We start from the raw sequence: 26855 nt of genomic DNA, 5'->3' as shown, positions 1-26855 counted from the left end.
TGTTCGTTGCTAGATGAAACTAATTTTGTGCCTTAGGGCTTGTCTACACTACAGGTTATGTTGGTATAACTTATGTTGCTCAGGGGTGTGAATACGCCACCACCCTGAGCAACATAAGTTACATCAACTTAAGTGTCAGTGTGGAAAGCACTATGAGAAGCTCTCCCACTGATGTAGCTACTGCCTCTTGCGAAGGTAGTTTTATTATGCTGATGGGAGAGCTCTCTCCCATTGGCATAGAGCGTCTTCATCAGACATGTTACAGCAGTGCAGCTGCGCCGCTATAGCACTTCTAGTGTAGACTAGCCCTTAGTCTTTTAGATTTTCTCCATACATGTTTGTGCTATTCTTTTTTACTCTTTAGAAATTTTTCCACATTTCCATTTTTTGTATGATTCCTTTTTGATTTTCAGGTAATTAAAGAAAACCTGATGCAGCTATACTGACCTCTTACTAATCTGCCTATCTTTCCTTTGTATCAGGATAGTTTGCTCTTGTGCCTTAAATACTGTCTCTTTGAGAAACAGCCAAGCTCTCCTAATTCCTTTTTCCCTCAGATTTTCTTCCATGGAACCTTACCTAACAGTTCTCAGAGTTTGTTAAAGTCTGCTTTTTTTTAAAGTCCGCTGTCTTTATTCTGATGCTCTGATTCCTCCCTTTCCTTAGAATCACATCATCTATTGTTTCATGATCACTTTCACCCAAGTTGCCTTCCTCCTTCAGATTTGCAACCAATTCTTCCCTGTTAGTTAGAATCAAGTCTAAAATGGCTGACCTTGGTTACTTTTTCCACACTCTGAAAGAAGACGTTATCTTCAACACATTCAAATAACTTTTTGGACAATTTGTGTTTTGCCGTATTACTTTTTCCAACAGATATCTGGATAGTTAAAGTCCCCCATTACTTATCAAGTCTTGTGTTTTGGATAGTTCTGTTATTAGACCCTCTACCATCATTTTGCCCATATTTCCCCCCCCCTTTTATCTTCACCCAGAGACTTTGAACTGGTCTGCCTCTCACCTCCTTTTAGACATCAGATCAAATGTATGCATTCTTGATGTACAATGCAGCACCTCCTTCCTATTTTCCCTGACTGTCCTTCCTGAACAAGCTATACCCCTCTATGCCCATATTCCAGTCATGAGATCTATCCCACCAAGTCTCTGTGATGCCAATTAAGTCATAATTTTCCTTGTGTACTAAGACTTGCAGTTCTTTCTGTTTATTCCCCTTTTGGGTATAGACATCCTATGACCCTACTGTAATTTTCCACTTTCCCAAAACTTCCAGCCCTCTGTCAAGGTCACCATTTTTTATACTTACCTGTGGACTTTTGTAACCTGCCCCTTTTGAACTTAATTTAAAGCTCTCCTCACTAGGTTGGCGAGTTAGTGTCCGAAGGTGTTGTTCCCTTTCTACATCAGGTGGACCTCCAACATTTCCCAGCAGTCCTCCTTGACAGAATGGCATCCAGGCTCAAAGAAGCCAATGCCCTCCTATCAACTCCATCTATGCAGCCATGCATTCATCTCCATGTTGCATCTGTCTCTGCCTAGTTCCTTAACCTCAACTGGCAGAAAGGACAAAAACACCACCTGCACCGCTGACTGCTTCACCCTCATTCCCAGAGCCCTGTAGTTACTACTGATCTGCTCAGAATCACACCTGGCAGTATCATTAACATAGATCTATCCTTAATTTTCCTTCCAGCAGAATCAACCTTTGAACCAAAATATTGAGCCATTTGCACCACAACATTCTGAAATGGAGGGAAGAAAGGGGGTGGTGAAAGGAAAATGTAGAAAGAAAATGGATACATGATGGGAAAATGGTACCTGACTCAGCTAGTGAAGTTGAAATAAGCGTGCAGTTAACGGACCTCTAGTCCCTGAAAATTTGTGATTCTACTTTCTGGAGAACGTAAACATTTCTGAAAAATGTTCATCTCCCAGATTCCTTGCTGATATTGAGAGTTATAGCCCAAAGGCAAACATTTCACAAATAATTAATAAATACCCCTTAGAAAATGAAACTCAGTCTTGTATTAGAGACTGAAGAGATTTTTCATACAACAGGATATACCCACAACTCCACTGTGTGGGAATCAGCAAGTAGCTGACTGCCATTCACAATAAGTAGCAAGTACCTGCCATTGGTAACTTATGAGTATTCTCCTGTGCCCTCTTGACTGTACGTGGCTTAAAGCTAGCAATGGAAAAAGAGAAGACCTAATATACCTAAATACAAGACTGTTTATTTATTATCTTATCATTCTGGTCCACTCAAAGTCAAAGATGTTCTATGTACTGTCTTGGTGTTATTCAGCTATGCAAAAGGGATGCCACAGAGAACTAACATAAGAGGTTCAGCATTACCTGTATGCTGCAGAGCTGTGCAACATGGGAGGGCTGGAGGGTCAGTGACAACACAGATCTAACAGCGGAACTACCTCATCTATATGGAAGGGGACTTGAGAGACAGGGGCTGAAGGCAGAGCAGTGGGCTATGGTAGTATTGACAGAGCTCTGCTGGTGCTCCCTGAGCTGTGGAATTGAATTCCATTCCTCTGACCCCACAGATACGAGAGATCTACTCTATGTTCATTTACAGCTCTTAGGCGTTGTCTACACACAAAAGTTCCATTTCAACTATCCTGGAATGGGAGAAGAAAAAGCTATACCAGTGGAAGGCACTTTTATATTGGTGTAATTGCATCCAGACCAGGTATTGTACCAGTATAACTATTTTTTGAGTGGGAGAAGAAGGGGGAAATCACACCACTAACCAAAATAGTTATACTGGTGTAAAATCTGTGTGTATACCAGGCCTTAGGCTCTGTGCTCTAAGGCGCCGATTCATCAAGTAACTTTAAGCACCTAAGTAGTCCCACTGGCTTGGGCCTTGCTTAGCTTCTAACTTGACCTGCTAAAAATCAAGCTAAAGCTGTTAAACTGTCTAAACTGGTGTTAACTGGGATTTTCAATTGAGGTAAACCCTCTCACTTGAACTAACTCAAAAGCATCTTTTCTTCTAGTCTAGACAAGGCTTAATGGAGTGGAGAATCAGGTTTATGTCAGTATAACTAAGATGAATATAGCTCTATGACTGAGAAGACTGAGAACAGAGGCTAAGATCTATTGAGAGATCTGTAAAAAGCCTGGAATGTATTTTCTGAACAACTTTAAACAATTTAGTTTGATAATTTTGTTTTGATTGCATTGTCCTATTGTGAGAAGGTGGTGGGTTTGGCACATGAAATTTAAAGAGTTTTGCAAAAAGTCAGAGTCCTGAATGGAAATTTTTGTGTGTCAATATCCTACAGTTGTGTGGTTTTTTTTTGTTAAAGAAGTGTGTAACTGTATTTTGATTAACTGTATATTTGGAGGTGACTTTAAGGAAGTAGAGAATTATTTTTATCTTTGCCACATTGTTTATGGATTGGTAATCAAGATTTGTGTATTCATAATAGTCAACTTCTCCTTGGTTATATTCTGAGGTGGATTTCCCAGCACAGCTCACCATATAATTTTCCTATTTTGAGGATTTTTTCTTATTTAAATCCTTAGTATTATAAATTCTAATTTGTTTTTTAAACATTTTTAACTGCTTTATGGAGTCTTCTTTGCTTTTCATTTATGTCTCCTAAAAGAAGACTGAAGTCAGAGAGGGAGGAGCGATAGAAAAATTCATATCATGACAACAAAAGAGATTAGGTTCTCTCTCTCTTCCCAATCCCCTTTACAGTCTCTGCTAGCCATTATTGTTTTTGAGGCAGTTCAATTAGCTGATCAGAGATCTACCTCTAAACAAATGGTAATAGAGGCCACTTCAAAAGTTTTACTAGACACAATTCTAGTACCTATTCAATCTAAATTTGAATCAAAGTTGGATTTGGTCTCATCAAAGATGTTAGATTTAGAACAAAGAACCACCACAGTTGAAAAAATGCTAAAGATCTAGCAGAGAAGATTAACAGGGCACAGGTGCAAAATGAGAGTTCTAAACCTCTAGCAGGGATTTAATAAAAGATAATACTTTTGTAGATTGAAAAATAGAGGTAATGAAAAAGTCTATATAATCTACTAATAAAAGGATATTAGGCATTCTGGAATTTACAGGGGAAAGAGTTATTTTGAAAGAATTTCTTGTTTGTTCAATCTCACACCAAATTTGATCCCACTCCCCATCTTTTACATATTCCATAAACCTCGCAAGTCTTTCATAATTTATTCATTGTCTGTTTCATCTGTCTCAGATGGCATAATCACAATGGCTCTGATATTGCTGTATGATGTGGAATGTATTATGACTACAGCATGCAGAAGAAAAGGGAACATTTTTTTTTAAACAAAAATCTTTTTTTTCCCTTTCTGATATTTGTTGAACTACTCAAAACCAGAGAAGAAAAGTATTGGTACAGAAGCCTAAATTCTTGTTAGACTTTCAAGCTTCCATTAGACTTTTCTACTGTGTTTGTACATCATCTATCACCATATGGGACACTGGTCCATGACTGAAACTCAAAGGTGCTACTGCAATACAAATAATAAACAGTAATTGTAAAAGTACAGCTTTTTTGCATTGATGATGCCAATGTCATCTCATTAACACATTTAAGCAGAAGTCTTTAAGGGTACTGAGGACAATATGCTCATCCTCTTTTATCACACCTTCTACTTCTTGTGTCATGTCACTACATACAGACCCATTATTCCTGGATGCAGAGCTTGCAGATGTGATCCTGCTCACATTGAAGTCAAAGGGAGCATCATCATTGTATTCAATAGAAACAGGATCAGACCCCAACATCCTGAAGTGATATCACCCATGTGGCTCCTGCTTTTATGCTAAATAAACCAAGGAACCAATGACACTTTTTGACATTAATATATGAAGATATACCTATCTCATAGAGCTGGAAGGGACCTTGAAAGGTCATTGAGTCCAGTCCCCTCCCTTCACTAGCAGGACCAAGTACTGTCCATGACAGTTTCTTTTTTTTCTTTTGCCCCAGATCCCTAAATGGCCCCCTCAAGGATTGAACTCATGACCCAGGGTTTAGCAAGCCAATGCTCAAACCACTGAGCTATCCTTCCCCCCATGCTAGTTTAGTTCATAAATACCTTTTAAAAAACTAAACTAAACTAAACTAAAGCTCTCAAATGCAAATTGATAAATCAGCTCAAAATATTACTTCAAAACAAAAATCTCTGCACTATTCTAAAATATCATTTGCCTTGCACCAAATGCACATATCTTTGCAAAAAGTTCAAACTCTCCAGCTGTCAAAATGAGATTTATTTCTGATATGTACCACAGGGAAAGCTGGAAATTCAATTTTCTATTATCTTTGGCTTTGAAATCCAAAGTAATGCTTTGAGATTCCCTGAGGAGAAGAGCTATTTAGCTTGTTTCTTTCTCTGCTTTATGATAGGTATTAACAGGGCTATCTAAAATACCATCTGTAGCTAGCCAAACATATTTGCATTTAGTTGCACACAATCCAAGATCTCTGTTTTTGCTATGTTGTTGCTCACTTTTAGGCTAAGCTAACCACAAACATTTTTCACATAGTCGTAGGTGGGTTTTTTTTAAGTTTAAGGTGAACTGAAAAGTTTTTTTGAAAAAGTGGCTGAGATCCTAAACCAGTAACATATTATTTCTGGAGGCAAAAATTTCCAATAATTCCCCATTAAAGAAAAATGTCTAGAATCTCATTCTCCTTTGCTTTCCTGAAAAGTCATGAGGTTTCTGTGTTCGGTCTAAAAAACCATTGAAAGTAGGGCATTTTGCTGCATTGGCTTCTTTGCTTTAGATGCTAGGGATCTCTCCAGATCTTTGCAAACGATCTCAACTCAGTGAGATCTTTCCTTTGTCAATAAAGATCCCTGGCACATTTTAAAAGTTATAGGGATGCTTGTCTCAATGGGAGCAGGGGAAGGAAATATCTGCAAGGTTCACTCTGTGAATATTTCACCTCAACTCAGCTTTACATATATGTAGCCATTAATTCTCTTACTAATAAAATGCAGGCACCTTTGTGGTGAAAAAAAAAGCAAATATAATAAATTGCAGCCTTTCAGCACCAGTACATCTTTATGTAATACAATATTTTGGAGGTGGAGTATAGAAGGAAACAGTAACTCATCCAACTGGAGAGATGCAAGATATAAATCTGTGAATTTGGGCAAGACACTGGGTGCAACTGTGCCCCATGATTTTTCAGGCAGAGATTCCCCTCTGTGTATGGGTCACTCCTCTCTCACATGGCAACAGGACAGTCAGCCATCTGTGTAGCAGAGTTCTTACTACTGTCCAGACCCCAAGCAGAACACTTTGTTAGTCTGGGGATTCGTGAGTGTCAACAAGCTGGAAATGAGTGGGCTGCCAACAGCCCTGCAAAGATTCTTCAGGAAAATTAATATATCCTCAAGTTATATTAACTTTCTGAAGCCCCCACCCTGTGATTGAAATCCCTCTTTAAGTGGAGCACTTTGAACAGTCACCAGTAGGAGAAACCACAGCTGCATGGTTGCAATACAGCTACATTGCCAGGGAGGAGGAGGAAGAGCTGTCAGGACACAGATCGCATATGGGATGGGGCCTTTGCACAGATGGTCCTGCCTCTCACTGTATCTGTAAGATAGTGGACAGGTTCTACAGCCTGTTCTATGTAGGGGTTGGGAGGGTAGACCTGGCACCTCAACACAACAAGTACGGAGAAATATTCGCAGCTATTTCCTTCCCCTGCTCCCATGGAGACAAGCATCCCTATAACTTTTAAAATGTGCCAGGGATCTTTATTGACAAAGGAGAGATCTCACCAAAAAGATGGCACCCTCAATAACGTAATGCCCATTAGTGACAGGCAAGGGCATTGCTTCCATACTCATTTAGAGCCACTGTTTGCATCATCAACACTGCTTTTGACATCTTCCTGGGTTTTCCTAATCCAGAAAAGTGTCATTCTAGATAAGGCTAGAACCTTATAGAATCCGAGGTTTGACATTCATAAGAGAAAAATTCAGTAAAGGTCATTGATTCTCATGTTGTTTGCTTGAGACCAACTGGTGCACATTTTATTGGGGGTTCCTTTTTCCATGTGGAGCTGATTAGAAATAATAAATCATTTATATCCTTTAGAACATGTCTGGATCATTTAGGTTACATTTGATGATGAACAATTCTGTATCGTTTGCAGTTGGCCTGCCACCAAAATTACACTAAGTGCTTCTTTGTTTTTGTTGTGAGAGTCCTTGACAGAACAACAGTTTTAAAATGTAGCCTTTTCCAATAAGGAAATAAAGATGAGGGGTAGGGATTTATATTCTTCATTAGCCTGACAAAGAGGGCTGAATCCTGATGCGCACTCAGGCCCCTTACTCCCTCAGAGTAACTATAGCCACCCTAAATGATCCTGGGAATGGTCAGGTGGGCACAGTATGGCGCAGCTTCTCAGCCATGGAGCAGCCACTCATCCATTCAATGGGTGAGTCCCACTAAAGCAGAGATAAGCTTCCCACCACCCTGACAAACCTTCCACAGGTTTCAGCCCCCAAGTCTCCCGTGCAGATGTCCTACAGAAGCTACTGCAGCTTTGGAGTTGCAATAAACAGGAGCAGCCTGGGGAGACGAGAGCCTCAAGGAATGTGTGGTCCCCAAAATCTTATCTGGTGTAAGTGGTGGGAATGGTATTGGAGGAGTCTGTCCTTCTGGACTCTGAACCCATTTGTTTGTTGGTTGATGGGCTGTTTCCTGCCATTCAGTACTGTCAGCTGGTACTCAGGGAGAGGACACCACTTGGTCCCCTCAGTGTGTGTCCAATTTAGACTCCCCGCTGTCAGTTTAGCTGGAGCTCAGGGATGCAGGAGGTGTATTTTTTCACTGCAGTGTCACTTCCCGGAAACCCCCTTGCAATACATAGCATGGGGAGAAGAGAGTCTTGGATTCCACCACCAGGGATGGAGAGAAGCAGCTGCTGACAGCTTGCTGGCCGTTGGTGAGGAGGGCCCCCATCCCACCTCATGACTGCATGCAATATTGCCTGTGGGTGCGACGGCTGGGCAGTCTGCAGAGTTTTGGCAGGTCTCTGCAAATGCTGAGTGTGCGTCAATCAGGATTTGTCCAACAGATTTTTAGATTGTTAAAATGATGACCATGGGTCTGATCCTGTGAGTTGCTGGATACCTCACATGTCCAACTCACAAGGTAGCTACAGTGGAATGAATCCAGGAAGGAGAGGTAAAAGGGCAAGGATTAGGAACACAAAAATAAATCATTCTGTCTGATCTTTTCTTTGGCTTGTGGAGGCAATTTTCAAAGAAACAGTTTGAATGGTAGAGGTTATACTTTTGGGTGTTACTAAATGTAATGCCTGCACAGACTTTGTGATGTTAAAATAAATAAGGCAGGCTGGCTAGCTTTTACTGAAAGATCTGAAGGATTCACATTTATAGAAATAGCCTATAGAATGTAGTAGGGATGAAACCAATAAGGTTTATTGAAATAATTCGAAGCATGCTATGAGATTTAATAGAGGATGATATCTCTTCCATAGACTTTTAAAACCAATGTATATAATTTAATAGAGAATTATATCCTTGTTATAGAATTCTATAGGTTGATTTAAAAATTCTATAGAAACATAACATTCTCTTTTAAATCCTATTGGATTTTTTCATACAGCCTAGTGCTTTTTACCTCTCTGGATGAAAGATCAACCTTCCTATTTTTTTTTAATTTGATGTTCAAAGAAAACCCCTGCTTCCCTGTGTTAAATTGGTGAAGGGTCAGAATTTAAAATACCTAAGGTTACTTTAGCCTGAGATCTGTATTTCTAAATACAAAGTGTGAAAGGTAAGATAGAGGCACAATGAAATGTCCTTTTGTATATTAAAAAAAACATGAAAGGTCTTTGCAGACATATCCTGAAAAGAGATTTTGCAGGTTTTTATTTCCAAACATAAAAAACAAAATAACAAAAACAAAACAAGTTTCTTAGAATAATGACTAAGCCATAGTAGTATGGTGTCCAGAAGATTAAGACAATCTACCTGTGAAGCACTTAGATATTACAATGATGGGCGCAATAGAAAATCCCCAAAATAGATATATATGGTAGATGGCTTGACCTGTGTAATCACTGTGACCATTTAACAGCAGTATTTGAACAAGAAAGAAATTGTAGAGACTGGCGACAGGCTAGCACACAGGAGAAGAGGAGGGGTGGGATATTCATAGATCTATAAGTTGCTCCTAATAAAAATAAATAGAGGGATTTTCTGCAGCTTCCCAGCAGTAAGGCCCTGATCCAAAGTCCATTAAAATCAATAGGAATCTTTCCACTGACTTCAATGGCCTTTGGATCAGGACCTAATTATACATGAGTCAGTACACTGAGTTTGATCCTGCAGCTCTTGTTGTCATGAGTAATATTGATACAAGTAATTCATCTGACTTCACCAGGACTATCGAGCGAGGAAGGGTTGCAACATCAGCACTTAAGCAGAAACAAATTTGGCACAGGACATTTCCTGGAGATTAATGACTGGCTGGGAATAGTTGATGGTCTGAAGCACAGCCAATCATTAATTTTAATCCCCAGGAAATGTCCTGCTGCAAGGTCATTATTGCTATAAGATAAAAATGGAGAAAAAAAACAATGCTACATTGATTTTGTTTTAGTGATCCAATTCAAATTGACATGCAGAGATAATTTCTAGCTAATGAAAGTCCTGTACATTTGCCAGTCAGAGTGGTTAAATTGATAGTAGTGAACATCTACACTATGGCCAAGATTTTCAAAAGCAGAAGCCTAAATTAGTCTTTTAAATCCATATGTGGAAACCTGCCTGATTTTCAAAAGTGCAGAGCATGCAACAGCTCCCACGGACCTGAGTAGCTGTTATTAATGATTATTATTATTTGTATCAAACCCACGTGTGTTAAGCAGTTCGCAAAACAAAGAGTGGGGAAAAATTCCTGCTCCCAAAGACCTTACAATCTAGAATTCAGACATGACAGAACAAGCAAAGGTGAGAACAAACAGGAGGGAAATGGGGAGAGGAAGGACAGGATCACATCAATAGAATCATGTGGTTGTGCCTAATAATTCATGTATATTTTGGGGTGAGTAAAAACTGCTTTAGTTATTTTTTTAACATAATTGCTATTTATTTCTTGTTTTCTTCCCATAAGAAATGAAGTTTTAGATGTTTGAAGAGGTAATAGTGGTGGCTTGACAAGTGAATTATTCAAAAGTGAATACTATTAACTATTTCACTTAAGTACATTAGTTGCCAAGGCAAATATTAGGTCACATAGGTCAAACTAACTTTTTTACTTAACAGACCAACTCTATGTTTGCATTCAGACCCATAGCTGCTGGCTTTTGTGGCAAAAAATAAGATTTGACTTCTTTTCACTCTTGGTAGCCTTACAAAGCCATCATAGGTCTGGGAGAATGAGCTGGATTCTTTTCTGGCACATCCATTTTCTACACATTGTTTACTGAATTACAAGTGTAGAATTTTTATTACTGATTTTGATATATGAGCTAGAAAAAAAAATAAAAACATGACTTGATTTTCCAATCCCAGAGTGTCAATGTTGTAGAACGTTTAGTAAAGATCTGTAGAACTCTCCATGTGTCTGCTTTACAAACCTCTTGGAATGCAGAAGATCTGAAGCCCTGAGTCTGAAGTGTCTCTCTGAAGAAGTTTGAACATAAACTTGGTAAGCCATAGCAACAGAATATGAAATCAGATAGTTATTTTCACATGCTTCTCCTCGACACAGCCTAACAGTCATTACTATATTTATGGGCAAATCAGGGTTATAATCCTTGTCTATTGAAGTCAATGGGAGTTTGATATTTGCACATGCAGATAGTCATTATGGTGCCTAGCTAGTGATCTGTACATTAAATTAGTGTGGTCTATCACAGTAATTACATATGCATTATGTACATTAGTTGCCAAGGCAACTAGACATGCAGGTCACAGACATTTTTGCATGTGCAAGTAGGTTTCTACTTTTTGAAAATTTAGCCCAGTCATTTAACTCTGGTTAAACTCTGTTAAATGAAACAAAAAATGTGGCTAGACTTTCTAAGAAATCCATTTAGAAGCCAAGACTGTTCAATTCCAATTTGTAAGGAAAAATCATGCCAGGATGGATATGAAGTCATGGAAGAAAACATGGGGACTGTGATAGAGATGGTGGGAACACTGAAGGAAGCTTCCTCAGATATAATTTAAGATGAATGCAATAAGCACTAAGCAACACTGTATTAAATAGTATTGACTAAATATTTATTTTACTAACATGGATTAACTACTATATACTGTCAAACATTATTGAGTTATTTGCTACAGTAATTACATGATCTGATTTTTAAAAGAGCCCAGCACCTACAGCTCCCAAATTAGAACACGGATTTAGAAAGCCCTCCTTCTGAGACTATTCTAATGAGAGGATTCTAAGTTCCTCTTTGGTACATGTTATATGGCGCAAGACTTGCAATGGGGAAGAATCGTGGACAATGGTATACAGAGGAATCAGCTAGGCCTGGGAAACATATGAAGTAGGGCTAGGCAAACAGGTTCTAGCTAAATAAAAACTGGCTGATCATCAGTCTTACTTCTGAATCTTTATTGAGGCCTGTATTGGGGTTCAGTTAAGAAGTTAATGTGATTCTCCCTAACCCACTTTTCTGCAGCAATCCTCTACGTAGCCTCTAGTAACTCCTACCTTTAAAAATGAGTTCAGGAATCCCATTTGTGTCTAGGCCCAAGTGCCTCCACTTTGAATTTCTGTATACTCTAGCACGTGACGTGATTGGAATAGTTAAACCAGAGTGTGCAGTAGCGCAGATGGAGCTATGGACCTACAAACTTATCTTTAAGGATGGGAGAGGAAAATGGAGGGGTTGTGGTGGGGGGGAAGGGGAAGAGTTTACAAGCTGTGGTAGGTGATATATCAAGCTTCTGGAGGATGGAAGGCCTGCCTCACAGGTAGGTGGAGATGGGACCTGAGTTGGGTTTGGGAAAGGAGTTGCAACATTGAGAATATCTGCTTGCTTTGATATTAATAGATTCACATCTATCCTCTTGTATAGCTATTCAGATGAAGGATTCCAAGTGGGTTGCCCCAATATGTTTCCTCGTTTACTAGGTATGGTAATAGGACTGGGCACAGTCTGTGACTGACTCTATGCTACTTAAAGGGGCAGACTTTGGCAGTTACATAATGCAGCATCTATTAAACGGAGAAGTGCAGCCTCAATTGCATCAACAGAGAGAACCACAGGGCTTCTGTAAGACCAAAAGCAGTGGAGGCTGCTTTCAGGTGGATAGGGACACATGATTTGTGTTCCTAGTATCCTTGTGGTAATGGTATAATTCTAACAAAAACGATAGCCATATTTTTTTTGGCAGATTAAAGGAACAAAGGGTTTGGATTTGTACTATAAACCTTTCTGAGTGCAGAATTAATGGTGTGGATAACAGAGGAGCTAAAAATATGACACTTTCATTTTGCATAATAAGTGTTAACTTGCGAGTCTGGAGAGTGAAATGGAAAGGGAGATTTACTGCTTTAGAGTGATGCAGAGCTGGGTTTATTTTGTTTTTTTTATTGTGTGAAAAATGTTTGCAATTTAAAAACATACCCAGTAAAATCTGATTTCTTGGTATGTACTATGAAGAGTAATTTAAACGTATTAGGGTGCTTCATATATTTTATAATCACTCAAGTTTGGAAGTGATATTCTTAGAGATTTAAGACCATTTGAGCCATTCACATCTTTTAGGAGCAATTATAACTTTGAAAAACACATGATTGCAGAAGACATACCTTATTGCAGCAGGGAAAAGTCATGTAATTGGAACACACACTTCACAAATAAATACCTGGGTTTGGATTTTTGGAAATCCACCTGAAGGGAGTAGTGGACAAGGTGATACTCAGATTCAAACCAAACCAATATACAGCTATGTTTTCCATCTAGAGGATCACACAGTGAACACATTATGTGTGTGTGTGTGTGTGTGTGTGTGTGTGTGTGTGTGTGAGAGAGAGAGAGAGAGAGAGATGGGGTGGATGGGCAGGGGTAGGAGTGGGTTGCAGATCAATAATGGCTCTGAGTTGATTGTGGATAATCGTATTCTATCTAGTCTCAGTGAATATCCATCCAAAGCCAAGATTGCAATATCTCAATGTTGTCTACATTCCATATTACAAGTTAGTTCCACGTTTAGCTTCCCTGTGATATACTGACATCAAAGCCAGGAAGAGAAAATTGACATCCCACACAAGTAGCAGTAAAAACATCTTTCTAATTTTTACATCCTTGCCCAACATGAACTCTGTTCAAGCCCAAACTAGACAGAGAGAGAGAGAGAGAGAGAGTGAGTTAGTACTTACAGTGCATCCACCAGACAGCCATGATTATTATTGGTATCGCAGTGAAAGCAATCCCTATATGTCACAATCCTTCATGGGACTGTATATACTGTGGCATTAGAATGCAAGCCCTCTCTCAGAGATTGCAAAAAACAAAACAAAAAACAAAAACAAGCAAACCAAAACCAAAGAGAAAGGAGTTCAGGTACAAACAACATTTTTGTGAGTAAAGGAGAACATCTTTTTTTGTTTTGTTTTCTACATCAGAGAAAGAAAAAAAATTATTGGGATACCTTCGGCAAGTGGGTCGAGTGTGTGAATCATAAGCTGAAAGATGCTGTTTCTCATTAGACTGTTGTGGAGAGATGCAGAGCTCCCGCCTCGCTGGAGACGTGGCTTGGTCTGAATGAAAAAAGAAAAAGAATTTAGCCTTTTCTTGAGAATGGGTCCAGTTACACTATGAGCTGTATTCATCTCCCAGTGAAAACATTTCTGATTTCCACCGGTCACATTTTGTACTAAGTAATGTCACGTATACACCCCCTTTCATCCCAAAGGATCCATTGGGATCATTCATCAGTAGACTGGGACTCAGGAGATGTGGCTTCAATTCCTGGTTCTGCCACAGACTCCCCCTGACTTATTGGGCAAATCAACTGACCCCTCTAACTTTGTCCAGCCTAGGATTTAAGGGTGCGTTGTTAGAATGTGTAACTAATATGTTCTAAAAGTCTAGCATAGACAAGGCAGTGTAGACTTTATGTGCTAAATGTGTCAAGTTAAAACCTAAAGGGGATTCTTTTAGGGGAGAGAAAGAGCAGCCGACAGTCATGGCAATCTTTAGTTTCATTGTGGAATGATCTAGCTCTGTCCTGAAGTACACCAGCTTCTCATTTCGAAGGCCTGCAGTCCATTACAGACCATTTGATATAATCAAAACGATGTAGAGAAAGGTTAAAAAAATACCCCATTTATACGATAGCATCTTAGATAGGCCTTAGGTCAGTTATAGTAACAATGTGTGCCTCTGCCTATAGTTTTCTATCAGATGCTATTGGCAAGGTTGGAGCAAAAATAAAGGACTTTCAGAATGATGCACAGACACACAAAATAACAGAGCTAAAATAAAACATCTTTAATATATTTTAACAGGCTTATAAACACCTAGAAGAGACTCTCTTTCCTGTGCCAATAATTATATAGTATAACAGCAGCTGCAGTTGTACAGCCATAAGATTCTTAGAGAATACAGCCATTTTGTGGATGGCAATATTCACAAAACATTTCATTTGGTTGGATAATAAATAATAATCAGAGCCAACAATTTGTAAAACTAACAAGCCCCTGACAAACCAATTAAAAAAAAAACAGCTGAAGGAAATATTCTGTTTTCAATGAAAGCATGTACAGGGCACATACATTAATTCTTGGTGCCAAATGAAAAATTATAGAAACTGAATACCAGAATTAACTTGTCATTTTAACACTGAAACTTAATTATTTTTAATTGTATAGCAGCATTGGGGGCGGGGGTGGGGAAGGATGATAAGTTTATTAAAATGCTGAAGTGTGCCAAAGCAAAGTAAGATTTGTCTTGCCCACACCTTCCAGAAACAAATGCCCAGACATAAAAATACAAACTGCTGCTTACCGTCAGTGTTTGGTCATCCTTGTCCCCAGCATTAGGTGGCTGCATGCATGGGGGGGAAAAAGAAATGTCACATGGTGCATGCATACATTTTCAGAGAAGAACATCGAACAATTGAAGAGACAGCTAAACAGCAAGTACTTGTGTACTGAGTGACATAGATAGATTCTATGGGCTAGAATGTGATTTCACAGCTCTGGAACTATGTGATGTTAAAGACCTTAAATATTCTGTAGATACTAGGTAATAGTGGATTCTTTTGAAAAGTTCAAGCTGAAATGCTCCTGAAACCTCTTATCTTTGCCTCTGATATGTCACTGGATTTCAGGGTCTCAGTTATAAACAATGGGCTAAATCTTGAAGTCCTCATTTTTTATAGTCTTTAGTGAGGCAAACTCACATTGGCTTTGATGGGAGTTTGCCTGAAGTTGAGTGTAGTAAACTCAGTAAGATCATCAAGGTTGGACCATTATTGATAATGATTCCAAATGATGATCTTGATATCTTAAAAAGAAGTTATGAGTCATTATATAAGCTTATTTTTTTAAACATCTTAATGGGACTCAGCAAAATGCCATGTAGCCCTAATTGACAGGATCAAACAGTTAAGAGCAGACAACATGGCAGCAGAGTATTGCCCTCCCATGTACAAGAATCAAGCTCTGGGGTGAATTTTGAAGACATTGCAAACTACAAAATAGGTGACTTGTGTCTCACAGATATTCTTTCACTCTTCTGAGCACAATAATGGCAAGACAATGACATTTATAGGATGAAAAACTGGGGAAGACTTTGGGTTTCTCTGCAAACAAGTCGACGTAGCGATGCCTAACCAATATTATATGCCTAGGTTGTTGTGATGAACAAAAGATGTATTAGTGATGGTAGCCTGGATGTTTTGTGGCACCACAGAACTATGTGTTTCTATAAATATTGTTGGGAGAATTGTGATAATGGACAATAAACAGAGTCATAATGTTTTCTTAAATCTGCTGAAGCCTACAATACAGTGTTAATTCACCAGAAAATACACACAAAAGCACCAGTGAACTATGATTAATAAAACCCTGCATACTCTACCTGTGTTACAGTCAACCTCATGTGATTATGCCCCTTCCCTCAAAAAGCAGTGTTGTAAACCATTTCCTCCATACTAAGCTTTCTTTCTTTCAATCAAACAGCTCAACAAATGGTGCTGTATTCTACAGCACAATCCCTAGGGGGAATTATCCAGTGCAATGAGCTCAGCTTTTTGACACACATCGAGATTAACTGTTAACACGCCTTTTCAGTTAGCGAATTTAACCTTGGGGGTTAAGTAGAAGAGAAATAATTATGAGCAAATACTGATACTGAAGCAGTTCATTTTTGTTCCACAGTGAGCAGAGGAAGCACAGGACTTAATTCTTTATGTCCAAAATGTCCCCAGCTGAGAACATCAATTTGAAGAAATGATTATGTGAGAAAAGACTATCTTTTGGTCTGTAATGGATTCCCCCCTATCTCTCAAGCCAGGCTGACTCAGTGCAAACAACAACTGGGAAATAGCACCTGGGGAGAGAGCTTTTATTAGAACTTAAAAGAAAAGGAAAGAAAAGAAAAGAAAATTTCTGCAGTAAAAGGTCAACAAAATATGCTCATTTATCTTTAGACAGTATTTTGATGAGTATTGTTTAATAATGGTGTGTACATATATGTATACATATATAAATTCTATAAATATATATGTACACATATATTATTCACATATACTTTCAGGGGTTGTTATTGTATAATTCCTTCCCCACAAATCTGATCTGTGTTCATACTGGGGAAAATTCACTCTAAGATGAAATTTTCACCTAAACAGGGATCAGCCCAAGACCACTTAAGTAGCTCTTAAGCCCCCAAAATAGTCTCATTGAGTTCAGTGGGTCTAATCATGTGAGTCAAGTTACTCTTATGTGTAAGTGTTTGAAAGACTGGGTCCTTAATACGGATGATAAAAATGATCAACAAAGGCTTTGGTATTTGAGGAGATATGTGGTCCAGTCCATATCTTGCATTTTGAAAAAAGATCCAACCAAGGATGAGAAAATATTACTGAGTTTTAGCCACTTATTGGACATGATCTTGCAAGGTGCAGAGCACCCTCAACTCCCATTAAAGTCAATAAGAGCTGAGAATGATCAGTACGTCTCAGAAGCACCTACCACTTTGTAGGATCAATACATAATCCTATCCAACACCCCTTCAAATCAGTGGAAAGACTACCAATGGCTTTAATGGGAGCTGGATCAGGTCAGGTAGGTATATTAAGATAAACAACTACCTTGCTTAAAAGAAAATTTATAGCCTGTACACTTTAATTTGTACAAGATAATCATTGAAGTAAATAGAAATACTGGATTTTGGCAATACATATTCCATTTATATTTTTAAAAAATATTTCAGTAGGATGGAAATACACTTCTGAAATGACAAAGGTATTCTCTCTTTCTACTACAGCAATATGAAGTATAAAACTGTTAAATGGATATTTTTTCAAATGTGGTAAATAATATATTTGTTCCTGTGCTGAAACCTTGTATATCAAGTTGCATTGCAGAATAAATATTCATGACAAAAATATAAATAGACGTTTAGGAAGAAGATGCTCACACAAACATTAACAGCAGAAATGCAAACAGTGGGCCCACATTTGAATTACTGAACATCATCAGTTTCCATGGACTTCAGTGGTAGGAAGGACATTTCACATCTTGCAGGATTGGATCCAGTGTCTCTAAGTCTTGTACAACTGAGCATACTTTTTGGGCTTGATCCTGCAAATACTTATACACATGACTAACTTTATTCACATCAGTGCTCCCACGGAGCTCAGATATTTTTGTTAATTATTTTAAAACCTCTTAATCTATTTTATATTAATTATAAACTCTTTAATACTGCAGTGCAAGCACAATTAGTTCAAATTGATGACTGACATGAATAAAGCTTTTTATAAACTCCAAATGATATCAAACAGGCTATCTGTATTTGTGTTGTACAGCATATGAGCCAAAAAACAAAAATCTAATGGAAAACGATTATACCAATATATTTCTGTTTGAAAAAATATTTTTGAATTGACTACTAGTGTTAATGTTAAAGAGACACTGTCAACTAAAAATCACATATTGCATAGAAGCAAATTTTATTATTTGTTATAATAATGTCTTAAAATCAAATATATTTGTCACTACTTATGCCCTATTTTTACCTTTTTGTTTTTTGTGGGTTTTTTTTAGTTTGGACAATGAAAAATCAGCTAATCCCATTTTTCTTTTGTTTCAGCCAGTTTCACATTCAGGTTCTCAGTGCTGCAGCATTTGGATTTTGAACACTTCAGGAGAATATTTACATTCAAAAATATTGTTTTCATTGGATTATCCTAATTGGAGAAGCCTATTTTTATTAGTCTTAGGTTTTATAAAGCTTATGTATTTAATATAAAATTTAAAATTTGGCCCAAATTTAAATCGATTAAGTCCCTTTAAACCAACTCTGAATACAGTTTTTTGTACATAGCTAGAATGATATTAATCTTTTCTTTAGAAAACAAACGTTCTGTACAGGAATGTGTGCACTTGTATCAGGACAATCACCACATATTAGCTCCTTTTTAAACTGCTATTTCCATCCTTTTGTTTTGACTTTTTAATTTCTGCATTGCAGATAGTTCTAGAACAGATACTAGGAGATGAGCACCATACTCCTTGTAATTCCACATCATAATTAACTTACAGCTGTTGATAGTTTTTATAGTATTGCAAAATACATACAATTGCATTGTGATATAGTATCCAGTGGACCATACCTTATTGTGCTTACACAATAGTATTCTTGTATCTTCATATCCATATGATGGTTAAATCTGCAAGGTTTTTCATAGCTGACCTTAGAGCCCCAAGCATTTATTTCAGGAACAATCCCATATCTTTCCTGCTTGCTATTAAGGCTGGAATATTGGAAGCCCTCCAATACCTATCCCTATGTCTACACTACCACTTATGTTGGTATAATTTATATTGCTCAGGGGTGTGAATAATCCACCCCCCTAGTGACATACGTTACACCAACAGAAGCGCCAGCATGGACAGCACCTTGTTGGTGGGAGAGCTTCTCCCACTGACCTAGCTACTGCCACTCATTGGGGGTGGATTAATTAAGTCAATGGGAGAGCTCTCTCTCGTCGGCTTAGAATGGCTACATATTTCATAGATAAAACTTTATATCCATTTTTCAATTTTTTTGGTTTAGCCTCTCACTTTAAAAACATCTAAACAAATACCCTTACATGATGCCATAAATACCTTCACCATCTGGTATAACACTGTTTGACAAATATCTGATAGTGATCCATGTAGATATTAAATCTGATACTCAGTGGGTACAGCCTGTCCAGAATGCCAAACTGACGGAGATTATCCATCAACTCTCTCCCTGAAACGCCAACGTTCACGGAACTGATTCAAATTACATAAACTGTTAGCAAATACTTTTCAACAGAGGCACAAGGGAAGGGGAAGAGCAAAAGCATGGCCTTGCTTCCACCTGCCCTTACTCACCTCCTTCTCATGCATTATGGTTAACCAGAACTGTCTATAACTGTGACATAGTTTAGTTAGACCCAAAATTGACATTAAAGTCCATGCAATTCTTTTTTAAAAATAATTTTGATTGTTCTAAACTACAAATAATAAAAATATAAATAATGATTTATTGTACTTTCCCTCTAAGAAAAAACAGTGTCCATACACGAGTAACATACTGGCTGGAAATCTGTGCAATGAACAATCTGTGTAATCCACAGATGGCATTGTTCCTCTCAGAAAATATTTTTCCCAAAGAATGGGCCAAATTTTGAAGAATTCTCACCAAACAGCTATATATTCTTGCAGGACTAATGAACTCTCACGAGGATTCTCCCAAAAGCTAAGTGCCCAGGCCTGATGATCAGTATTCTCATAGTTCTCTTTGGTCTAGTAGTTGAGCTGTCAGGGTGAACATCTATCTCTATATTATCTATCTATGCATTTAAACCACACTAAACACCGTCCTATCTGGGCACCATCACTCTCCAGATCTCCATCGTTTGTGGGGATCATTTCCAGGAGTGGGGAGAGAAGATGATGCGGAGGAAGGATGGGGAGCTAGGAAGACAGCAGCTCACTGTTGAACTAGTCGCTCCTGCCACCAACATGCCCACACGATAGCTTGGTGCAAAGTTAATGCACAGTGGATCAGCAAGGAACGTATATGAGTTCCCAACCTACTCATTCAGTGAAGCCTCCTCTAAAGAGGTGTTTGGGGTGCAACAACAGTTGGCAAAGCCATGGAAATAAGGGAAGAGCCAAACTGCCATGGGGTGAGGTGGTGGAAGACAGTTAAAGGGCACAACACCTCCATATGGATTTCTCTGGCTTCCAGTGAGTCTTGGGGAAGCTTCAAGTTTTGGGACCTGAACCCTCTGCCACTCCAGAGAGAAGGGATGGCTCTGGCTTCTAACAGATCTCAGAGAATCTTCAATTGCTATCCCTTCCAAAATCCATGAGTGAGTTTCTTCTCCCATACACAGGAACAATGAACTCATAAGTAGTTAATGGGGCTGCTCCTGCTTCCCTTGACATCTGTGGGAGTCCTCGTATTGAATTCAGTGGGAGCTGGATTGGGCCCAAAATTTGTACAGAGTTTTGAACATATGTGCAAAATATCACCATCATCAATAAAAGACACCTGGGAACTTCAATTCTTTATCAGATGATATCTTTCCAATTCACTCCAAAATCAAAATCAAGTATGCATCTGGATTTGTTTTAATTTTTTTAGGAATATATGCTTAATGATCTGTGACAATTAGACAATTGTACAGTCCCACTCTTTGTCCCAAACACAAACTAATTACAAATCAGATTAGGCATTCAATTCAGTTCGTTCAGCACCAGGTTATGGTATCAAACAGTGAAAGACAAAAGTGTAATTGGCTTTCAACATCCTTTTTATAGTTTGGACACAAAAATTGGAAACAGCTTTCCAGTAGTGGCCTCACCAATTAAAAGGTAATTATCAAATCCCTGCTCCTATTTGATGGCCAAGGATAGGCTAGTTTTTATGAGCTGTCAGGCGTGATTCAGCTCTTTAGGTGAAAGGATATTATACAAGTTTGACATGTCTTTTCTCTTATCTTAAATATTTTTCAAAACATTATAATAAATTAAAAGAGATTAATGATTTACTGGATGAGCCATCACTGGAAGTAAGGAAAGTACATTATGTGCATTGACTGGTAGAGTATAGTGCATTACAAACTGTATTTAAACTCTGTAATCTGGTTTCTCTGATTATTTTTCTGATATAGAATGTGGGGCCAAGTTAGGGGCTTTACAAAGAAGTTGTGCCAGGTATATTTTATAGGTACATATATTTTTATGGATGTCTTCTTGCATTGCTTTTCATAAGTAGCATATGGCTCATTGCAATTATTCAGGTATCAGTAAGTCACTGTTTGTCGGCTCTGAAGAAAATTATAAAAGGCAGTTATTTTAGGATGGAAGGTACCCAAATGTCCTTTAGGCTCCCTTAGACATACTCACTTATTTAAACTCCTTCAGACTCACAGACCACATTCACAGGTGTTCTGTAATTGTGGGTGGGTATCTTCTCAATGATCCTCACATACCCACTCTTCTAATGCCAAAGGGAGTCTGAGTGTAGTTTACATGCCAAAAAGCTGGAAGGTGTAATTTATAATGATCCTAACGTACTTTAACTTAAACCTTCTGCTGAATGCTCAGGGTGAAATCCTGGCCCCACTGAAGTCAGTGGAAGCTTTGTCACCCTCAATACGTAAATTACATAGGATTTCACTCTCAGTATGTAAATTACACTTCCTTAGACTGTTACCTAATTCCCTTAGACTGAGAGTAACTGAGAAGGAGTGTGAGTATGAGGTGTTCTTTCTTACATATCATCCGGTCTAAATTAAACATCACCTGAACGTGGCCTGTTAGAATTTAAAGCAAATCGCTTTGTAGATCTTATTAAGAAAAGAGCTGGAGAAGCTAAAGCTCCCCTTTTTACAGGAGGGCTTCTCAAGGGAGAAAACATCTTTACTCTCTGAACTAATACATTAAGTTTCACAAGGGCTGTTTCCTGAATTTAGCCGAGCTTGCAAGCCTGCTTTACTCACGCCCATCAAGAAATTTCTGAAGCGAATCCTGACCCTGAACAAATATTGAGACAAATTTTCAAATTTGGGTGCATAATTGCATCTGCAAAATGTGTGTACATTTCTGTTTTGTCAGAAGTCCCAGCTCTATGCATATCTAAAGGGTTTTATGCCTTCAAATCAGGTATTTTCTAAATACCAGTTTGTTCATGCAATTACCCAGTGTGTGTGCACAAATTGAATCTTATCATAGATCTATTAAGGAATTGCATCTTTGTTAATTTGAGAATGACAAATAAGTGGCTTAAAGATAAATCAGCTGTTAAATCACATTCTAGTCTGAGGCCAGTTGCTTTAGATCCAAATTTTGAGACATTTTACTCACGTGAAATAGTACCTTACTCTCCCAGTCGGTCGATGGGACCACTCCTGGAGTAAGTACCTACTGAACAGGAATAAGAGTTTAAATCTGGCCCACTTGTCTTAACTGCTCTGAACTTACTAAAAATCCGGTATCCTTGATATTTGGTTTAGGAGAGCAATGTAATAGCACAATAATAAAGGCCCTGTGATTATTTAATTACCATAATGCCAATCATAATCATGTAGTTTCAAGATGTCATTTTAATCTTAATGTTAAGACTTATCATTGAAAAGTTTGTCTCTTTTTTCCCTTTAATTGCAATCTAATATTTTTAAAGACATTGTTACAATTATTATTTAAGTCAATGTCATTTTTGGCAGTTTATAAGAAGGGGAAAAGGAGGGGATTTTTCAAAAATGGGAGACTAAACTTAAGCTCTTATACTGACACTTAGATATGTACCTACCAAATTAGCTGCCTACGAGTATCAGATTAAGTGCATAAATATAAATCTGTACTGGCTAGCTTCAGGTACCCAGATGTGAAAACTAGGCTCATTACTTTTAAAGCATGTTTAATTAATATGCTGCTATTGTATTCATAATATGACAGGTTAAAAATACATTGGAAGAATGTTATTTGAGTGCTTCACTTGTCAACCTAAAAGTTAGGAAATGCCAGAATTAAGGTTCCCTGTGTAACCTTAATTTGGTCCCCTTGTGTTTTAATTACATGATCACATACTGTTTTTTCCATAGGACCCTTATCTCATTCAATGTACAGGATGGATGGTGCTCCGGGTGTAAGGCAGCTGTTCAATATTTCTTATTACTCCCCTAATTTAATGTGTGGCCCTTGGACTGACTTACTCACATGATCCAAAACTTTTGAGTTTATATGGAATTATTAATTTCCTCATGCTCTTTTCTTTGGCATTCATCTCCATAGTATCCAAGTGTTTCATAAACATTCATGAATTTATCTTCACAACTCCCATGCAAAATGAGAGAGGAGTACTATCCCCATTTTACAGGCAGAGTGACTGAGGCAAGAGGACAAAGTAACTTCACTAATCCAATTTACAGCATCAGTAGCAGAGCCAGCATAACAACTCAGAACTCCTGATTTCCAAACCTGTGCTCATGCTGCCCAACAGCCAGAGCGGCTGAGCATCCCCAGCTCCCACTGACTTCAGTTGCAGTTGTCTCAGGTTGCGTACTGAGAAAGTGAGGAACATTCATTTAGTGAAGTTTTAGTAAAAAGGCCTGGATAGAATCTAATTCTGAGTGTGATTCACTTGCCTTAATCACAAAAGCATGCTTTTTCTTCTCATCTTATTTCTTGCAGAAGTTGGAAGGTGTGCAGTGAATGTGACAGGGGTCCTATAGTTGATAGCCTCTGTCACTACACAACCCTCATTCACTCACTGAGCACCATCCATCCTGTGAATGAAATGAATGAAGCAAGGGTCCTGTGAATAAAAATAATATGTGATAATGTCATTAAAGATGGAATCAAAATGTAAATACCCAAGGGAGCGGAATTTAGAAAATGCTGGAATTAAGGTTGCCCAGGAAACCTGAATTTTGAGTGCTTGACTTTGCTGCCTGAGGACCTTTACTTTAATGTAGTTTCCCTCCCTTTTTAATTTCCAGGTATTTCTTTAAAAGGCAGAGCCAAATTCTTTTATGAGAAACTGTGACAAGATCGCCACCATGTACCAGCAACAAGGCTTGAACTATGAACATTCTGCACAGGTTTTACATGTTAAGCTAAGAGACAAACTACATTAGCTGGAGAAAACTGTTACCCTGTGTGAACCAGGCCACACAAAAGTCAACACAAACTCAGAAACAGGGTTTCATGCACAAGTAACTTTGCTTTTTCAGACGGCATATAGAAGGCCCGAGATATGACATGCTCTTTTTGAGAGGCAGTGCGGCTACCATGATGGGACTTGGATTCTAGGCTCAGGTTGTGTGGCCTCTCAGTGGAGTGTGAGTCCTTGCTTAATAAGGCTCGGTCTACACTAGTTATGTTGGTATAACTACGTCGCTCAGAGATGTGGACATAGTGATGTAGTTATACCAACCTAACCCCCGGCATAGACAGTGCTATGTCGATGGGAAGGCTTCTCCTGTCAACATAGCTACAGCCTCTTGGGGAAGTGAAGTACCTGTGATGACAGGAGATGCTCTCCCATCAATGTAGGTAATGTGCTGTAAGAGGAGACAAGGCCTAAAATTAAGGGGATAGAGTTACTAGCATAAGCTAAAAGTTATAAGTCTGGAACTCATGGTTCCCAGAACAGGGCACCTTCCCCTAGGCTAAAGGATATTTTAATAGAGGATAGGTGGCAGCTGGAGGAGGAGGAGGATGCAGACAATCCATTTTGTCTGTGCTCCATCTGGAGTTTGACCTCTGTGTGACATGCTGAAGTGAGACCTCCAAGTGGGTGCACACAAAGAATGTGGATGGTTTGGGGGATGCTTCCAAGCACAAGGTGTACTGTGCCAACCACAGACAGAGGATGGTGATTTTTGAATTTTCATAACCCAACCAAATCTGAATGGATTACCATGAATTTAGCAAGGAGACATTAGAGCTCTTCATAAAAACAATTGCATCAATTGTTATAGTGGAAAGTGTTACTCAACCTTAGTACAGGTTAATACTATAATGATTTACATTGATCTATTGAAGATATATCTGCACCAGAAGAGACACTGCACTCTAAAGGTGATTCACCCGAAGGGAGGCCAGGCAGCAGTATCACGGTCTTTCTTCCTTCCGGATTTCTGATGTGGGAGGGCTGTAATTTCTGCTAAGGACTCTATAGGAGCCCTATTAGCATACACTGCTGAGGGGATATGCTGAATCAGTGCACTCTCTCTCATGCCCCCTTTCTGGCTGGTACTTTTCACGTCACCTCCTTTCCACTGCTACATCCTTTCCACCTCACTAAACTTTTTGCCACTGGCGCCCTGCACCTGGATTTCTGCCAGCTTCAACTGGCAGAAACCTAAACTCGATCTGAGTCTGAAAGGAGAAAAATAAAATAAAATATGACTGAAGCATATAAAATAATGAATGAACAGAGAAAGCCAGCTGGGCACTGCTAAAAATTACTGTTTTCCATAATATCAGAACAAAATGGCACTCAAATGAAATTTAAAAGGCAATAACACTTAAAATGGATAAAAGGGGAAAACTTTAATCACACAATATATAATCAGTGGAACTCACTGCCACAGGATATTGGCAAATAGTTTAGTAAGAGTTAAAAGAAAGATTTATCACAATTATACTAAAAAAGGAAAAAATAAAACTAGCATCTGCCATTACATGACCTAGGATAAAACTTCAAGGGCTACCACTAAACATACTTCAAGAAGTACAGTGATCACTCTTTGGGATTGGTAGGAAATTTCCTTCCATTGCATAGCATTACACATTTAGGTACATGATGGGGTTTTAAGCCTTTCCCTGAAAACTCTAACACTGGCTACTGATAGTGACAGGATACTGGACAAGACAGCCCTTTGGTCTCCTTAACTATGAAAATTTCTATGTTCTTATTCTTTCTGTGTTTGGGTTAGCATCTTCTCGACACCACAATGGAGATGGGGACTAATAAACCACAGAACAGCACTCCTCAGAGACTAGGACCTGAAAAGATTCTAAGTGCAAGATCAAAATGCCCTGGCTGGCACATTTTGTGACTCACCAAACATCAGTCCCAGCTATATTTTGGGACTATCCACCTTCCTGATACAGATAAGAATGTTCAGTTCTGATATTAAGGCATGTCAGACTATAAAGTCACTGAAATCAAGCCATACAAAATGCTTATACTTTTTTAGTCTGATAGGAAGTTAACCTAATTCTGAAACATCGTGAAAGGAAAATAGGAAGAGCAGAAGCAGTTTATTTAGTTCATCTAAGAACTGGAGCATATTATATTTTCTTACTTTTAAAATATAAACTTAAACATCAAGTTCAAATCTCAACAAAAAAGAATTGCTTACTCTTAATGCTGATTCTCAACCTCAGGCACAACCATCTGGTTCTCTTTGTGATTGACACCCAATAGCTACTGTCCTTCCATTTCCTCTAAAGATAATTGCCCCCAACTACAGTTTCCTCTCTGGTGCCAAATCTCCTACTGTGTTTCCATTGCTTTCTGGCTACATATGTTGGAGGAGACACACCCTAAGGCTTTCGTTGTGTTCTGGCCAGGGTGTAACAC

At 38.5% G+C, this 26855-nt stretch overlaps 1 protein-coding gene across 2 annotated transcripts in view; it reads right to left on the bottom strand.

Moving 5' to 3' along the window:
- SLC24A2 (solute carrier family 24 member 2) overlaps nt 1-26855 on the bottom strand; it is a 179016-nt gene that overhangs the window by 75292 nt on the left and 76869 nt on the right. For both annotated transcript variants that reach the window (XM_034774524.1, XM_034774525.1), the window contains exons 3-4: nt 15057-15095; nt 13699-13807 (exon numbers count right to left, since the gene is read on the bottom strand). In XM_034774524.1, coding sequence (XP_034630415.1) covers nt 13699-13807; nt 15057-15095 — 148 coding nt within the window. The remainder of the gene's footprint in view (nt 1-13698; nt 13808-15056; nt 15096-26855) is intronic.

The sequence above is a fragment of the Trachemys scripta genome, chromosome 6 (assembly GCF_013100865.1).
Source record: "Trachemys scripta elegans isolate TJP31775 chromosome 6, CAS_Tse_1.0, whole genome shotgun sequence".
Classification (NCBI taxonomy): domain Eukaryota; kingdom Metazoa; phylum Chordata; order Testudines; family Emydidae; genus Trachemys; species Trachemys scripta.
This window is presented reverse-complemented; position numbering and strand designations above follow the sequence as displayed.